The sequence below is a fragment of the Mobula birostris genome, chromosome 20 (genome assembly GCF_030028105.1).
Source record: "Mobula birostris isolate sMobBir1 chromosome 20, sMobBir1.hap1, whole genome shotgun sequence".
NCBI classification, from domain to species: Eukaryota; Metazoa; Chordata; class Chondrichthyes; order Myliobatiformes; family Myliobatidae; genus Mobula; species Mobula birostris.
Window position 1 is genome coordinate 14,540,729 of NC_092389.1, and position 14,855 is coordinate 14,555,583.

Consider the following 14,855-nt stretch of genomic DNA (forward strand, 5'->3'; position numbering starts at 1 on the left):
GAAGTCAAGAATGAGATGTAAGTTTACGGTTTTATCATAGTGTAAGTCAAACAGGGTTAGCCTGTACTAGCAAGCAAGGCTGGTAAAACGATGCAACAACAAATTTGAGCACATGCTCTCCCTTTTATACTGTAAACTAGTCTAAATCAGTTTAGATAAGGAATAAGTGAAAAGGTACTGTCAAAGCCACAGTTCAGCTTTGCAGACAAACAGAAGCAAGCATAAAGGAAGCTAAAGCTACAAGGGGAAAGAAGCAAAATCATTAATCTGGATCCTAATCCAGCATCACCTTGTTGTTTCGTTGGCCATTGCTATATACACGTTGGCTAGTGCTTTTTGCCACATACATTGGTGCTAGAAAGTTTTGTGAACTCTGTAGAATTTTCTCTATTTTGGCATAAATATGACCTAATATGTGATCAGATCTTCATGCAATTCCTAAAACTAGATGAAGAGAACCCAATTAAATAATAATAATGATAAGTACTTTATTGATCCCAAGTGGGAAAATACTTCGTTACAGCAGCAATATTTAAAAACACGCTTAGCAATAATAATATATTAATAAAATACAGAATATGCATAATAGTTTACCAGTGTTGCAATATTGTACAATAATAATGTACAAAATAATAAAGCAGAGACTATTGTACTGTGATGTGTGTTCTCCTGTTGCACAGAGATGAACTGTTGTGTATGCTCATTTCATTTGGTAGGAAAGATTTTCTGTAACGATTCTTGTGACAGCAGAGCTGAATGAGCCTGTTCGAAAGAGTGCTCTGCTGCTTATTCAGTAGATCATGGAGAGGATGTTCCTGATTGTCCATAATGGATAACAGTTTGTCTAGTGACCTCCTCTCCACCGCTAACTCAAGAGTCTGGGATGTAGCCAGGGATGGATCCAGCCTTTCTGATGAGTTTATTTAGTCTTTTTGCATCACCAGCACCAATGCTGCACCCCCTATATAAAGCTGCAAAAAGACTGCATTCTCTGCAACAGACTGGTAAAAGATTTCCGAAATCCTGCTGCACACACTGAAGGATCTCAGCTTCCTTAGAAAATAGAGTCTGCTCATCCCCTTCTTGTAAACAGCCTTGGTGTTGGTTTACTCAGTCGAGTCTGTTGTCGAGGTGAACACCCAAGTATTTGTACTCCTCCACCACCACGACCTCATCCCCCAGAATGTATACAGGACTCGTACCAGTCCTCTTACTCCTAAAATCAATTACCATCTCACTGGTTTTGGCCACATTCAGGAGCAGGTGATTCCTCCTGCATCACTCCACAAACTTGTCCACTAGCCCTCTGTACTCTGACTCCTGTCCATCTCTGATAGTCCCAACCACCACAGAGTCATCAGAGAACTTCTGCAAATGACCAGACTCAGATTTGTACTGACAGTCTGAGGTGTTCAGTGTGAACAGAAACGGAGACAGGACAGTCCCTGGTGGGGCTCCAGTGTCACTCACCTCCATCTCAGACAGAGAACTACCCAGTCGTACAAACTGGGGTCCATCTGTCAGGTAGTCAGTAATCCACAAAATAACATTATACTTGTTCATTTATTTATTGAGAAAAATGATCCAATATTACATGTATTTGTTGGGGAAAGTATGTGAATCTCTGGGGTAATGCCTTTTACAAAAGCTATGTGGAGTCAGGTGTTCCAATCAATGAGTTGAGATTGGAAGCGTGGGTTGTAGAGGTGCTCTGCCCTCTATATATAAAAAAAAATTCACACAGTCAGGTTACTGACAGAGCCTGCTCTTCTCAAGAAAGATCTGTTTATGTGCACCATGTCTCGAATAAAACAACTTTCAGAAGATATTGGAAGTAGAATTGTAGAGGTTCATGAAGCTGGAAAAGGCTGCAAAAGTATTTCTAAAGACCTGAGTGTTCATCAGTCCACAGTAAGAGAAATTGTCTACAAAAGGAGGAAACTCAGTACTGTTGCTGCTCTCCCTAGGAGTGGGCATCCTGCAAAGGTCACACCAAGAGCACAATGTGCAATGCTGAAGGAAGTGAAAAAGAACCCAAGGGTAACAGCAAAAGACCTGCAGAAATCTCTAGAACTTTGCTAAAGTCTCTGTTCATGTGTCCACTCTAAGAAAAACACTGAACAAGAATGGTTTTCATGGAAGGACACCACGGAGGAAACCACTGCTCTCCAAAAAAGAACATTGCTGCACATGTCAAGTTTTCAAAACACCACCTGGATATTCTACAGCTTTTCTGGGACCATGTTCTGTGAACAGATGAGACAAAAGTTGAACTTTTTGGCATTAATGCAGATTGCTATGTTTAGAGGGAAAAGGGCACTGCACACCAACACCAAAACCTCATCCCAACTGTGAAGCATGGTGGAAGGAACAGCATGGTGGAAGGAACATCATGGTTTGGGGCTGCTTTGCTGCCTCAGGGCTTGGACAGCTTGCAATCGTTGAGGCAACAATGAATTCAAAATTATCAAGACACTTTACAGGAGAATGTCAGGGTAGCAGTCTGTCACCTGAAGCTTAATAGAAGTTGGATAAGGCAGCAAGACAATGAAAGGGACTAAATCAACAACATGGTTTAAAAAGAAGGGAAAAAAAATGTGTTTTGGAATGACAGTGGAAGTCCTGACCTTAATCCTATAGAAATGTTGTGGAAAGGCTTGAAGCAAACAGGTCATGCAAGGAAGCCCACCAACATCCCAGAGTTGAAGCAGTTTTGTAAAGAGGAATGGCCTAAAATTCCTCCAAGCCAATGTGCAGGACTGATCAACGGTCATCGGAAATGTTTAGTTGAAGTTGTTGGGATGGGGGGGAGGTCACACTAGTTACTGAAAGTAAAGGTTCACATACTTTTTCCATCAAATATATGTCATATTGGATCATTTTTCTCAACAAAAGAACAAGTATCATGTTTTTATGTGTTATTTATTTAATTGGATGCTCTTTATCTGGTTTTAGGATTTGCATAAAGATCTGATTATATTTCAGGTCATAATTATGCAGAAATAGAGAAAATTGTACAAGGTTCACAAACTTTCTAGCACCACTAACAACTACACTTCAGACATAGTTAATTGTCCCTTAAAAATAAATAAAAACTGAGGTATTCTGAAAGGCCCTGTTTAAATGTTTTCTTTTGACTTTGAGACACTCATAGTTTAGCTATTGTGTTCTTCTGATCATAGGGTTTGGGAAGTTATTTATTGTCCCAGAATTTCCAGGGGTAGTGAGCGATTTGGTGAGCGAAGATGCTCCAGCAAGAGCAATTTGAACAAAAAGTCTGCTGCAATCTCATTTGCAAGATCCTGCACAACAGTTAGTTACACCACCCCTCCAGACTGAAGAGATTTTCAAAACTGTTAGACAGCCTGATATTCACAAATTCTCTTTTTTTTTTGGAAAAGAACCTCCATTTAAAACTTGAGTTATTTGTGAAAACAAACTAAAAATTAAAACATAAGTTAATCTAAATCGATTGTACATGTCCTGAGCCTTGCCTACCAGGCTTTCTTCTCCATTAAAATGAAAAGAGTTGCTGAATCTGATGTTTTTCCTCAGGAAGTTCAGGGCTTCTGCAGAAGTGTGCATATTCCGTGCAGCTGCTGATGGCTTTCATTCCAAATGCTGGAATTCTAGCTTCCTTGAATTTCCTAACAGTTGGCTGGAAAATGTATCCATTGATCCCTATGTAGTTTACAGCTTTTGATTGAATTACATTAATTTAAATGTACTGAATTATATTTTTTGGAGTGTTTTTAGCAGGTTCAGTGGCCTTGTGATTGAGGGATCACCTGTTTTTTGTTGCTGCTTGGAGTCCAAATAATTGTCAGTGCAACGCAGTCTGGAGCCTTGAACACAAACATTTTGGATGTAATTCTCAAGCAGTTCTAATGAGACATTAAACTTGATGTTCCACCTTTTCTCTTCTGAGGATATGAAAGCTTCGACATTATTTCAAGGATGTGAATGCGATTTATTCTCACTTTTTAAAATAAAGCAGATTTATTTGCATAACTTTAATGAGTGTTTTCATTATACTCAAAATAAAATATTGCCATCTCTACCTAGGATATACTCTAGACCTTGTGATACCTCATTGCTGTTTGTTGGTTCCTGCTATTACCAAATTGTCTGCCTTGTTTCCTTGAAGACAGCATTCCTAATGTTGGCTTGCTGTGCCTTGCATTTCAGTGATTCTATGGTTTTCTGAATTGAAACTGCACTTCAAAATGTGATTGATTAGCAGAGGCCCATTTGGCTGTGAAAGGTGCTTATTAAATGCTGTATTTTTATATATTGTGTTTCTTTCTGCAGTCTATGATAAGCAGCCCGTCTCCCCCATGTGATGGTCACTTTCACCGAGATTCTCTGAACAGCAGCCCCAAGATCTTCCCAAAAGATGCTGGCAGTTTTTGTGAGAGTATGGAAGTCGATGAGAGTCAGGACTGGGTACGGTTTATCTCTGACCATCAGAAGGCATTTTCCACTGTTCTCCAGGAAGAGGGGAATTCTTCCTGACCTTTCTGTCAATTGCAGTAAACAATTATTTTTGAACTACATTTGAATTCGTGTTTACTGTTCAGCTGTAAATTTCCTAAGCATACTTTGTCCACAAGTCCTTAGAGGTACTGAGCATTTTGTTTTTGTTATGCGATGTGAAGGATACTGCAAAAATGTGTGCGATCAGGAAGCATTAACATCGTAGAAAGGTTGACACCCAACTTGCTCAGCAGAGAATGGTCCTGCACCAGCCAGGGTAGCTGTAGCCTGGACACATCCCAGGGCAATGTCCTCTCCTAAGCAAGGGAACACAAGGAAAATCTGATGGAAAGAAGCTGGAGCTACAGAAAATGCAGGGGCTGGTGTCAGTGTAAAGTACTTAATTGTAGTTTTTGTTGTGATCTGATTGACTGATGTTTACTTCTTTCCATCTGAAGGATTCACTGTCCTCAGGGGTCAGTCCCCCACGAGTTCCAGTGCCAATAATTGGTGCTGAAGACGATGATTTTGATACAGAGACTGAGCAAGTAAGTGCTGATTGTTGAAGTTAATTTGGTTGCAGGTAGTGTGAACCTACCTGGATCCTAATCTCCGTCTGCTCACTTTACAGATTGACGTTCAGTGCAGCTGTTTCCAAGCCATCGACCTTGTGAAATCCAGGCCGGCACATTTGGTTGCATTTTTACATCATGTCGTGTCACAGTTTGAGGCAGCTCCATTGGTAAGGACCATGGACTAGAGTGAGGAGGGGAAAATCTGGGTAGCGTCAGTGGTAAGGATTGGGGGCTGGTGGTGAAAATTGGTACTGGAGTTCATATAGGGATGGTATTGATGTTTGGCAAGGGTGATATTTTTAGTATTATTGTTGGCAGTGATGTAAAGGACTGTTTCTGTCCAATTACTGGGTGAGAAATGATTATGCTGGTAATTGTTAATAAATGGCAGTTTATTGTTTTCTACCCAGCTCTGTTACCTCTATGCTGATCTCTACAATCACACAAACTCTAAGGATCATCGACGGATGTTTCTAGAGTTTTGCCATTTTTTCTTGGAGAAGGGATCGGTGAGTCTCTCATTTGCAGCTGCATTTTCTGTATCTGAATTACCGAGACTTCTGACACAGGGGTTATGTGCTATCTGGAACAACCTGAATATTACTGTTTATATTCTAGTGTAGTTCACAGGATGGTTACAATTTATCATTAACTGGTCCCTCTATAATCTAAAGGACAAGTAGCATTCTCCCTGACACTTTCTTTGGAAGTATATAAACCCAAGTGCAACTCTATATATGGCACTTTGGAATAAATATTGCTTCAGGAGGTATACCTCCAGTTGTATGGCTTTTGTTCACCTAACCATTGAGATGGATATTTTCCAATGTACTGCGTAGAGACCAATTTTAAATCAAATTGTTCTGAGGCTGGTAGCAACTTCACATCCTGGAATTATGGTTGCTTGTTGAAATCGATTTCTAACTGGAAATTCCTCTGGTGGGGAAAAATAGAAATAATCTGGAGTGAGTACATGATTGGTTGTTGTTACTTCATTGATATAGTGACAATTGGAACCCACCTTGTTTGCAATCATGTTGGTTCTCTTTCTCCTTCTGCTGTTGTGCCTGATCTCATGAACAACTGGGGTAAAGATTCCTTATCCTTGAGAGTCTGTAGAAACCCAGAATTTCCAATCTCTGCTTATTTGTTATTCCAGTTGCTTTGAGTTTTTCCCACAATCGGAGGCACTAAGTGTCAGTATTAACTGTGTGTTCACCCCAAACTAGAGAAGAGGGCTTTAGATTGTGATTCTGAGAGGAGAAAGGTGTGACCCTATTGAGAAGGGGAGTAATAATACCAATTTTTTTTTTTGTTCTGCTGTTTCTTAAATTCCAGATCTAAATGTGTATGAAATAATGAACAGTGGGTACTGCATTGGTCTGATATCCACTGCTGTGGATGCTGTTTGTGAACAATTAGTGATTTGAGCTTCAATGTTGTTTGCATCTTGCTGTTTATGCTACTTGGCTCGCAAGCATTTACGTTTATTCATTGCATTTCTGTTCTATTCCAGAATCTCAAAGTTCAGGTTCCAGAATGGATCAGTGTAGAACTAGGTAAGTCCCCAAACCCAATACATTTCACTTCTGCAATCTATACAATCTCTCCATGGCACTGAGGCTATGAAGACTGCCCTGGCTGCTGGGCCCCATGCCCACTAAAATGATGAAATGATAAGTGAGGCTTTGGATGTACTCTGGGTTGTTCCGGGTTTGGACTGGGGGACTCAATTTTGGTTCAGAACGCTGTGTTTGCTTCGATTGTTTGTGTGATTTGTGTTTTTTTTTGTGCATCGGGTGTTGGTCTTTTTATTTTTATTCTTTTTTTCGTTAATGGGGTTCTTTCGGGTCTCTTGCTTTGTGGCTACCTGTGAGCAAGCAAATCTCAAGGTTGTATAATTTATACATTCTTTGATAATGTAGTTGAATCTTGAATCTGTACTTGAGAATCCAGGTACAGTCACTTCTTTGAATGCTAGAACATGGAAAGAACGAGAAGAATATTTATTGACACACAAAGTAACAATCCAGATTCTCCAACTCTAAATTGGAGTTTCTTTATTTTTGGTTATTGTTGCTCATTGATATCCAGTCCATGGCACCTGCACTATGTACAAGTTGCTCTGTAGCAACTTGCCAGATTTCTTCAGCAGCACCTCCCAAGCCTGTGGCTTCCAACACTCAAGAGAACATAGTCTTCAGATGTACGAAGATGTCACTACCTACAAATTACAAATGCTTCCGAACTGGAGATGCAGTAATTCTTTGATTGCCACTGGATCAGAGTCATAAACAACCAACTAATCAGTAGTATGTAATCTGCCACCACACGGACCAATAGGAATCTTGGAGAGTAGTTGGGACTGCCTTCTCGAGCTGAAGGCGGACATTAAATGTTGGCACTGCCACTTACAGCTGCATCCTGTCTGACCAATGCCTTGACAGCCTTTTGATGTCTTACAGCTGTCAAAAGGCCATTAAATTGTTTTTAAATGACTGATAGTCCAATATGTGTGAAAGAAGTTCAGTCTTAAATAGATACTGTACAAAAAAAATCTAAAAGCATTAAAAGAGGCTGCAAATTAATTAAAAAGAAAATCTAACAAAAATCAATTGCAGGCATAAAGCTGAGGGGCAGGTGTGAGTGCCTCTGTCACCTCCCTCCAGCATATTTGTGCTTCACTACAAGACAGTGGCATCAGACCTTCCAGCTTGTACCTGGTTTTCACACCTCAGTGTGCAGGAGTGTAAGTGAGAGATCAGTTCCTCTGCGAGGCAGACACTTCTAACACTTCTACAGGAAGTTATTAACTGGAGGTAAATGCAGTTTGTTTCTGGTAATGTGGAGCTTGCAGCTCGAATTAAATGTTGTTGAATTAACGGTAAATGCGTCAGCATAATTGTCCTGTTATCTTTGTTCAATCCTTTCAGAACGTAGAAAAGGAGATATGTCTGAGGAAATGCAACGTAGCTGTGTGCAGGGGATGCAGGACAGTGTCCTGCCTGATGTTCAGACACATCTGGAAGATTTCAGGTAAACAGCTAGTCTCGCTGTCATTATTAACTACTGTAGGAGCCATTTATCTATTTTCTGACTATACAGGTTTCCCCACTATCCGAAAGTAGAGCATTCCTATGAAACCTTTCGTAAGCCGAAATGGCGTAAAGCGAAGAAGCAATTACTAGTAATTTATATGGAAAAAATTTTTGAGCATTCCCAGACCCAAAAAATAACCTACCAAATAACACATGAAACCTAAAATAACACTAACATATAGCAAAAGCAGGAATATGATATGATAAATACACAGCCTGTATAAAGTAGAAATAACGTATGTACAGTGTAGTTTCACTTACCGGAATTGGGAAGACAGTGAGCACACTGAAAGGTTCACGCATTTTTCAATCATATGGTTCTTTGTAAGCACTCAAAACATCCTGCAAACCTGCCCGAAACCTACGTGCCCTTTCAAAATTAAAGTCAAACTTCTCTGTAATCATCACAGCGCTGTTAATCGTGATGAAAATCTCATGCGGTTCAAAGCTATGGCAGCTTGATGCTGAGTTGCTGAGTGTGGTTCCCAGGGAAGAAGTTTGGCGACGCCACTCCCTGCTGTTCGGTGTGCGCGCTGCCTCTATAACAGCTCGCTGCAAAACAAACGCTGAGCGCTATTTTCGCTTTTTGCCTGCTGTTTGGGGTTCATGCTGCCTCTATAGCGGCTCGCTGCAAAACAAGCGCCGAATGCTATTTTCATTTTTCACCACTCTCGCTGCTCGGGGTGCGCGCTGCCTCTGTAACGGCTCGCTGCAAAACAAATGCTGAACGCTATTTTCACTTTTCGCCACTTCCGCTGTTCGGTTTGTGCGCTGCCTCTGTAACGGCGTGCTGCAAAAGAAACGCCGAACGCTATTTTCGCCACTCCCACTGCTTGGGGTGCGCGCTGCCTCTATAACGACTCGCTGCAAAACAAACGCTGAACGCTATTTTCGCTTTTCGCCTTTTTTCGTAAAAACGAAAATCCTCTTCGGATTTCTTTCGGTTGGTGAAAGCAGGTACTAATGTAGGTCTTTTGTAAAACCGAAGTGGCGTAAAGCGAACTTTGTAAAGTGGGGGATACCTGTATTGTGTTTTGTGGCACACTTATTATGGTAATCTGTCACGTGGGTTGGGGTGTGGTAGAAGCAAATGAGTATAGTTAAGTATTCACGCTTCGTTTTAGATGTTAGTCTAATTAAGGGGAGCGAGCCACAGCGAATGATTTTTTTTTGGTTGACTGTTTTAAATATGCTAATTAATTATACTAACTTCGCTTAGTTATTAAGTAATTAACCCCAAGCGTGAATACATAACTATACTCAAAAGGTTCATTTTATTGTCAAAAGTATGCATGTATGACTTTGATATTCATCTTCTCCAGATAGCCATAATATACAGAAAGACCATGGGTGTTGCTGAAAGAAAAGACATCAACTCCTCCCCTCCTCCGGCACGAAAAGGAAACAAAACTCGCAGACCCTAAACCCCCACCCTCTCCCTCGCAGAAAAACCCAGCGATGGTAGCATCGAATCCACAACCTCCTCACTCGCAGTAAAGAACAGCAACACTAGCATTAAAACCCCAAAGCCCTCCTCCCCACCCCACACACACACACACAAAAATATAAGCAGATCACCCACCCATCAATTGGCGACAAGGAAGAAAACACTGAACAACTGAAGGAGACCAATATAAAGTACAGTCAAACAATCACATAAATCTCAGAATATCAAAAACATTTTTCCGTCGGCATACGAGAAGAGTGGCCGCACAAGCTCAGCCTTTCCTTGAAGAGTGCACGCCATCGACCTGGCTGCTGACCATTGTCACCCTAGTGACCTCCGTTGGGAGCAATCGTTGACCCCCTCTGCATTCGCCTCGATTCTTCAACCTTCCTCAATGCTTCAGAATATAATCGTTTCTGACTCTGCACCTCTGGTCTTTTCCACTCATTTGATTAATGGACAGAAAATAGATATGTAGCTCCTTTGACTACTAACGCAGGCCATTAGGAGTTGTCCTATGCAGTATATTGGAAGTAACCCACCCAACACAAAATTACAAGCTACTATCAAACCCATTTCCCTTGTCCTTCACTGTCCCTTCAAGGTTCCTTGCAGTTTTGCAGAAAATATTTGCAGCCAGTCGCTTTTATAAGTTTACTAAAGAGAAGAATATTACTGCCAGCCTTTTTCCCTGCTTACAACCTTGTGCCACCATCCCATTCCACCCAGTTCCTGTGGTTTTGGAGGGAATGTTTGTATACAGCGTTGTTTCCTTGTCCTTGTGTGATCCCGGATCTTGCAACTTAGTGTTCACCTGTGGCTTGCATTCAAAACCTGCGCACTCTGCTATGTATCAGAATGAGGGTAAGAGTCTGACTAATTGAGGCAGCATGGTACTGTAGTGATGGCTTCAATTTGCGCTGCTGCCTGTAGGGAATTTGTCGATTCTTCCTGTGACCATGTGGGTTTCCTCTGGGTGCTCTAGTTTCCTCCCACATTCCAAGGCTTAGACTTAGTGAGTTGTGGGCATGCTATGTTGGTGCTGGAAGCATGCCAACACTTGTGGATTGCCCAGCACAATCCTTGCTGATTTGATTTGACACAAACGATGCATTTCACTGTGTGTTTGAGGGGGCATGATTAGCACAATGGTTTATAGTCACCAGTGACCCAGCAGGGTTCAATTCCTGCCGCTGTCTGTAAGGAGTTTGTTATTTTTTAACCTGTGATTGCATGGGTTTCCTCTGGGTGCTCTAGTTTCCTCCCACATTCCAAAGGTGTGGTGGTTGATAGGTTAGTTGGTCATTGTAAATTGTTCCATGATTAGGCTAGGGTTAGGAGTTGCTGGCTAGTGCAACTCGTAGGGTCAGTAGGGCCTGATCCGTGCTGTATCCCGATAAATAATTGTAGAAGTGTAATTTACTTGATCAATAATAATGCTGTATTGCCTTTCCTTCAGATTTTATGGTGAAGTTGGCTGGTTCTTAGAGAATTAAATTAGTTCTGCTATTAATCTATACCTGTTTCTATGCCTATTATCCCAACAGGCAAAAACGGAATATGGGAATGACAATCGGAGAGAATGAATTGGCAAAGTTGGATGCAGAGCGAATCCGGGACCGTGTGGCAGCAGAGCAGAAGGAACGGGTGTGTGCAGAGCACTTGTTACAGAAGATCGAAGAAGTCCTGTGAGTAGCATTTTAAAATCTAACCTTCAAATGATCAATGTCAATTTCAAATTGTCTGGAAACAAGCAGACTGAACTCTGAAAAAGATGATGTAGTTGACCTGACAAAGTTCAATGAGATTAGATAGAACTGATGACATTTATAAGGCCATGCTGTGATCAGCTCAGAATTCAAGTTGTTAGTTACCCTGGATTAATGAATTATGCTAACTACTTTCTGGATTTTTCTTCCTCCCACTTTAAAGAACAGCATTGCAATTCCAAATTTCCAATTCATAGATGGTATTTGGAAAGTTCTGGAAGGTCATGACTCGTATACCTGCAGTTTTTATATTGCTTGCTTTCCTTACCCTGAGGAGGAACTATCATGTCCTTGTGTTACAAACCGTTAGGTTTTTTTCCCTGACATATTTGATGTGTTTTAAATCTGTTCCATTCACTCATATGACATTCAATGTCCCATTTCCTGCTGATATTTTGCCCTCCCTCTAGTCTGAAAACAAATTCAAGATCTTCATTTTGGTCAGCCACTTCCTTTATAGTCTTACCCGAAATAATGACATTTGCCATCATTTTCTCTCCTTCACAATTTCTTCTGAATCTGTTGTATCTGGGATTATTAAGCCCTTCTTTAAATTCGATCTGTTACTGACAATATAATTACTTCTGGCAACTTGAAGGTGCATCTTATCTAATTTGTAATGTGCATTTATGCCCAAACACTCCAAACTTGTCTCTGGCTGAACTGTTCTATCTCTCTTTGCCCCTCCATTGTACTTGCTCACCTTGTTTTTCCTCTGAGTTATTGTGAATCAGGTTCCCCATGCCTCTTCCCAATTACCTTAAATCCTCTGTAACAGCATTGCCCAACTTGTACTTCCCACAAATGCCAAAGCTGCTTAGGGGTAATCTGCCCATCAAACTGGGACTTGTAATGCTTAGTTGCAATTGATTGATTGGATCTACTGAACTTCTTGTGTTCATTTGTGTTGTCGGATCACTCATGATTTTTGGTTTGCTTTTTAGTGCGACGTTATCCCCTTCTGAGGAAGAGAAAAGGTAAGTCGACAGTATCCTGCTTGTGAATGTCATTCTCTGCTACATAACAGCCAAGCTGGCTTCTGCTTGGTGTGTGCACCCTGAAATTTCAATATTTCCATTGTTCCTTACATTGCATGCTGTGATCACTGAAAATTATAGTTTTCAACTAAGTTGATGATTTCTGAGCCCTTCACTTGCTTCTGAATTCCTGCTTTGCTCAGTGAAGCAGGAACCATTTTCCCTCAACCTCAGCTCATGAACTTAGCCTATTTCCTGGTGCTCACAAACTTGTATTTTGTGTACTTAAGCAATGGTATTTCTTCCTAGTGTTTCTTACATTCCCAATCTTTCTGTGCCAGTAATTCTGTTGCAGATGTGTTCTTCATCTATATGAAGCACCTTGGAGTGAAAGTGAAGGAAATGAGGAACCTGGACAGAGAACGCAGGTTAAAAGTCGCATTCTTTCCAAAGAAGAAGGTTTGTGTTTATGCTTTTACACCTTTGTTGAGGCTGGGAGGTGGGGTTCACTACTTCTATGCAGAGTGAATATATGAAGTGGAATGTTGATCAGACGGGCTTCCTCGCCCTGCATGTTGCTCAGCTCTTTGTTAAAGATGTACTGATCCAAGTAAGTGCTGATTATTTCATCACCAGTATCTCTACTTCCTTAGGAAGCTAAATTGTCATGTCTCCCTTGTCATGTCTCTCGTCAATTTTTTTTTATCAATGCACGATAGAAATGATCCTATAACCAGATACGGTTGCAAGAAAAAGTTCGTGACCCTTTTGCAATTACCTAGTTTTCTGCATTAATTACTCATAAAATGTGGTCTGATCTTCATTTAAGTCACAATAATAGACAAACACAATCTGCCTAAGCACAAACAATTGTATTCCTCCTCGTCAATACTGAGTATACCATTTAGATAATCTCAATCTGGGTTCAAAAATGTATGTGAACCTCTGGGATAATGCCTTCTGCAAAAGCTATTTGGAGTCAGGTGTTCCAGTCAATGAGATGAGATTGGAGCTGTGGGTTGTAGAGGTGCCCTGCCCTATTTAAAAAAAAAAGACACACAAAGTCAGGTGACTGACAGAACCTGTTCTGCTCAAGAAAGATCTGTTTATGTGCAGCATGCCTTGATCAAAACAACTTTCAAAGGATCTTGGAAGAAGAATTGTAGAGATGCAGGAAGCTGGAAAAGGCTGCAAAAGTATTTCTAAAGATCTGAGTGTTCATCAGTCCACAGTAAGAGAAATTGTCTACAAATGGAAGAAACTCAGTACTGTTGCTATTCTCCCTAGGAGTGGGCTTCCTGCGAAGATCACACCCAGAGCACAACATGCAGTGCTGAAAGAAGTGAAGAAGAACCCAAGGGTAACAACAAAAGACCTGCAGAAATCTCTAGAACTCTGCTCATGTGTCCACTATAAGAAAAACACTGAACAAGAATGGTGTCCATGGAAAGTCACCACAGAGAAAACCACTGCTCTCCCAAAAAAAAACACATTGCTGTATGTCTCAAGATTGCAAAAGACCACCTGGATGTTCCACAATGCTCTGCGGACAGATGAGACAGATTTGAACTTTTGGGCAGAAATACACGCTGGTAGTTTGGATGGAAAAGGGCACTGCATACCAGCACTGAAACCTCATCCCAGCTGTGAAGCATGGTGGAAAGAGCACCATGTTTTGGGGCTGCTTTGCTGTCTCAGAGCCTGGATAGCCTGTAATTGCTGAGGGAACAGTGAATTCAAAATTGTGTCAAAGACATTTTACAGGAGAATGTCAGGGTAGCAGTCCATCACCTGAAGCTTAATAGAAGTTGGATAATGCAAAAAAGATAATGATCCGATACACAATAGTAAATCAACAGCAGAATGGATTAAAAAGAAGAAATTTCATGTTTTGGAATAGCCAAGTCAGAGTCCAGACCTTAAACTAGTGATTCCAACAAGGGTGGTTACGTGTCCAAAGGGGGCGTTAGGGGAAATAGAAGTTGTCAGAAGGGGGAGGTACCATAACTTGAGGCACGAGACCTAGTTGACCATGTCAACTTGCTGCTGTTACCAGCATCTGATAGGCATTCCCAGTTTGTGTTAATTTTTTATTTTAATTTAGCCCCATTAATGATGGCTAAATACGTTCAGCATGATCTCTATGAGTCTGAAGGCGGTGAAGCCTTGAATTCTGATCCTGCTAAGAAACAGAAACTACAGAAATTGCATCAATACAATGTTCCATACCTGGAGTATGGTTTTCTTGCATTCCTGTCAGATCAGCGATGCCCCATGTTTCTTTCTTGTAATATTGTACTGTCTAATGAAGCCGTGAAATCATCAAGATTGCAGGAACACTTCTGTAAAAGACACCCTGAAAAGGCTTCTTATGGTATTACTCAGTTCCAGAAGATGAAAGAAGCATTTGAGAAACATTGCACACCTGAGTCATTTGCCAGTAAGGCTAAAAATGACCTTGATCGTGGTCTCATTGCTTCTTATAACATTCCCAAAATGATAGCAAAGTGTGG

General features: G+C 40.9%; 1 protein-coding gene across 4 annotated transcripts in view; it reads left to right on the forward strand.

Moving 5' to 3' along the window:
* LOC140185069 (rho guanine nucleotide exchange factor 12-like) overlaps positions 1–14,855 on the forward strand; it is a 141,141-nt gene that overhangs the window by 78,067 nt on the left and 48,219 nt on the right. For all 4 annotated transcript variants that reach the window (XM_072238309.1, XM_072238310.1, XM_072238308.1 and 1 more), the window contains 9 exons: positions 4,312–4,446; positions 4,935–5,024; positions 5,108–5,218; positions 5,462–5,560; positions 6,568–6,610; positions 7,985–8,087; positions 11,144–11,284; positions 12,310–12,342; positions 12,684–12,801. In XM_072238309.1, the coding sequence (XP_072094410.1) occupies positions 4,312–4,446; positions 4,935–5,024; positions 5,108–5,218; positions 5,462–5,560; positions 6,568–6,610; positions 7,985–8,087; positions 11,144–11,284; positions 12,310–12,342; positions 12,684–12,801 (873 nt within the window). The remainder of the gene's footprint in view (positions 1–4,311; positions 4,447–4,934; positions 5,025–5,107; positions 5,219–5,461; positions 5,561–6,567; positions 6,611–7,984; positions 8,088–11,143; positions 11,285–12,309; positions 12,343–12,683; positions 12,802–14,855) is intronic.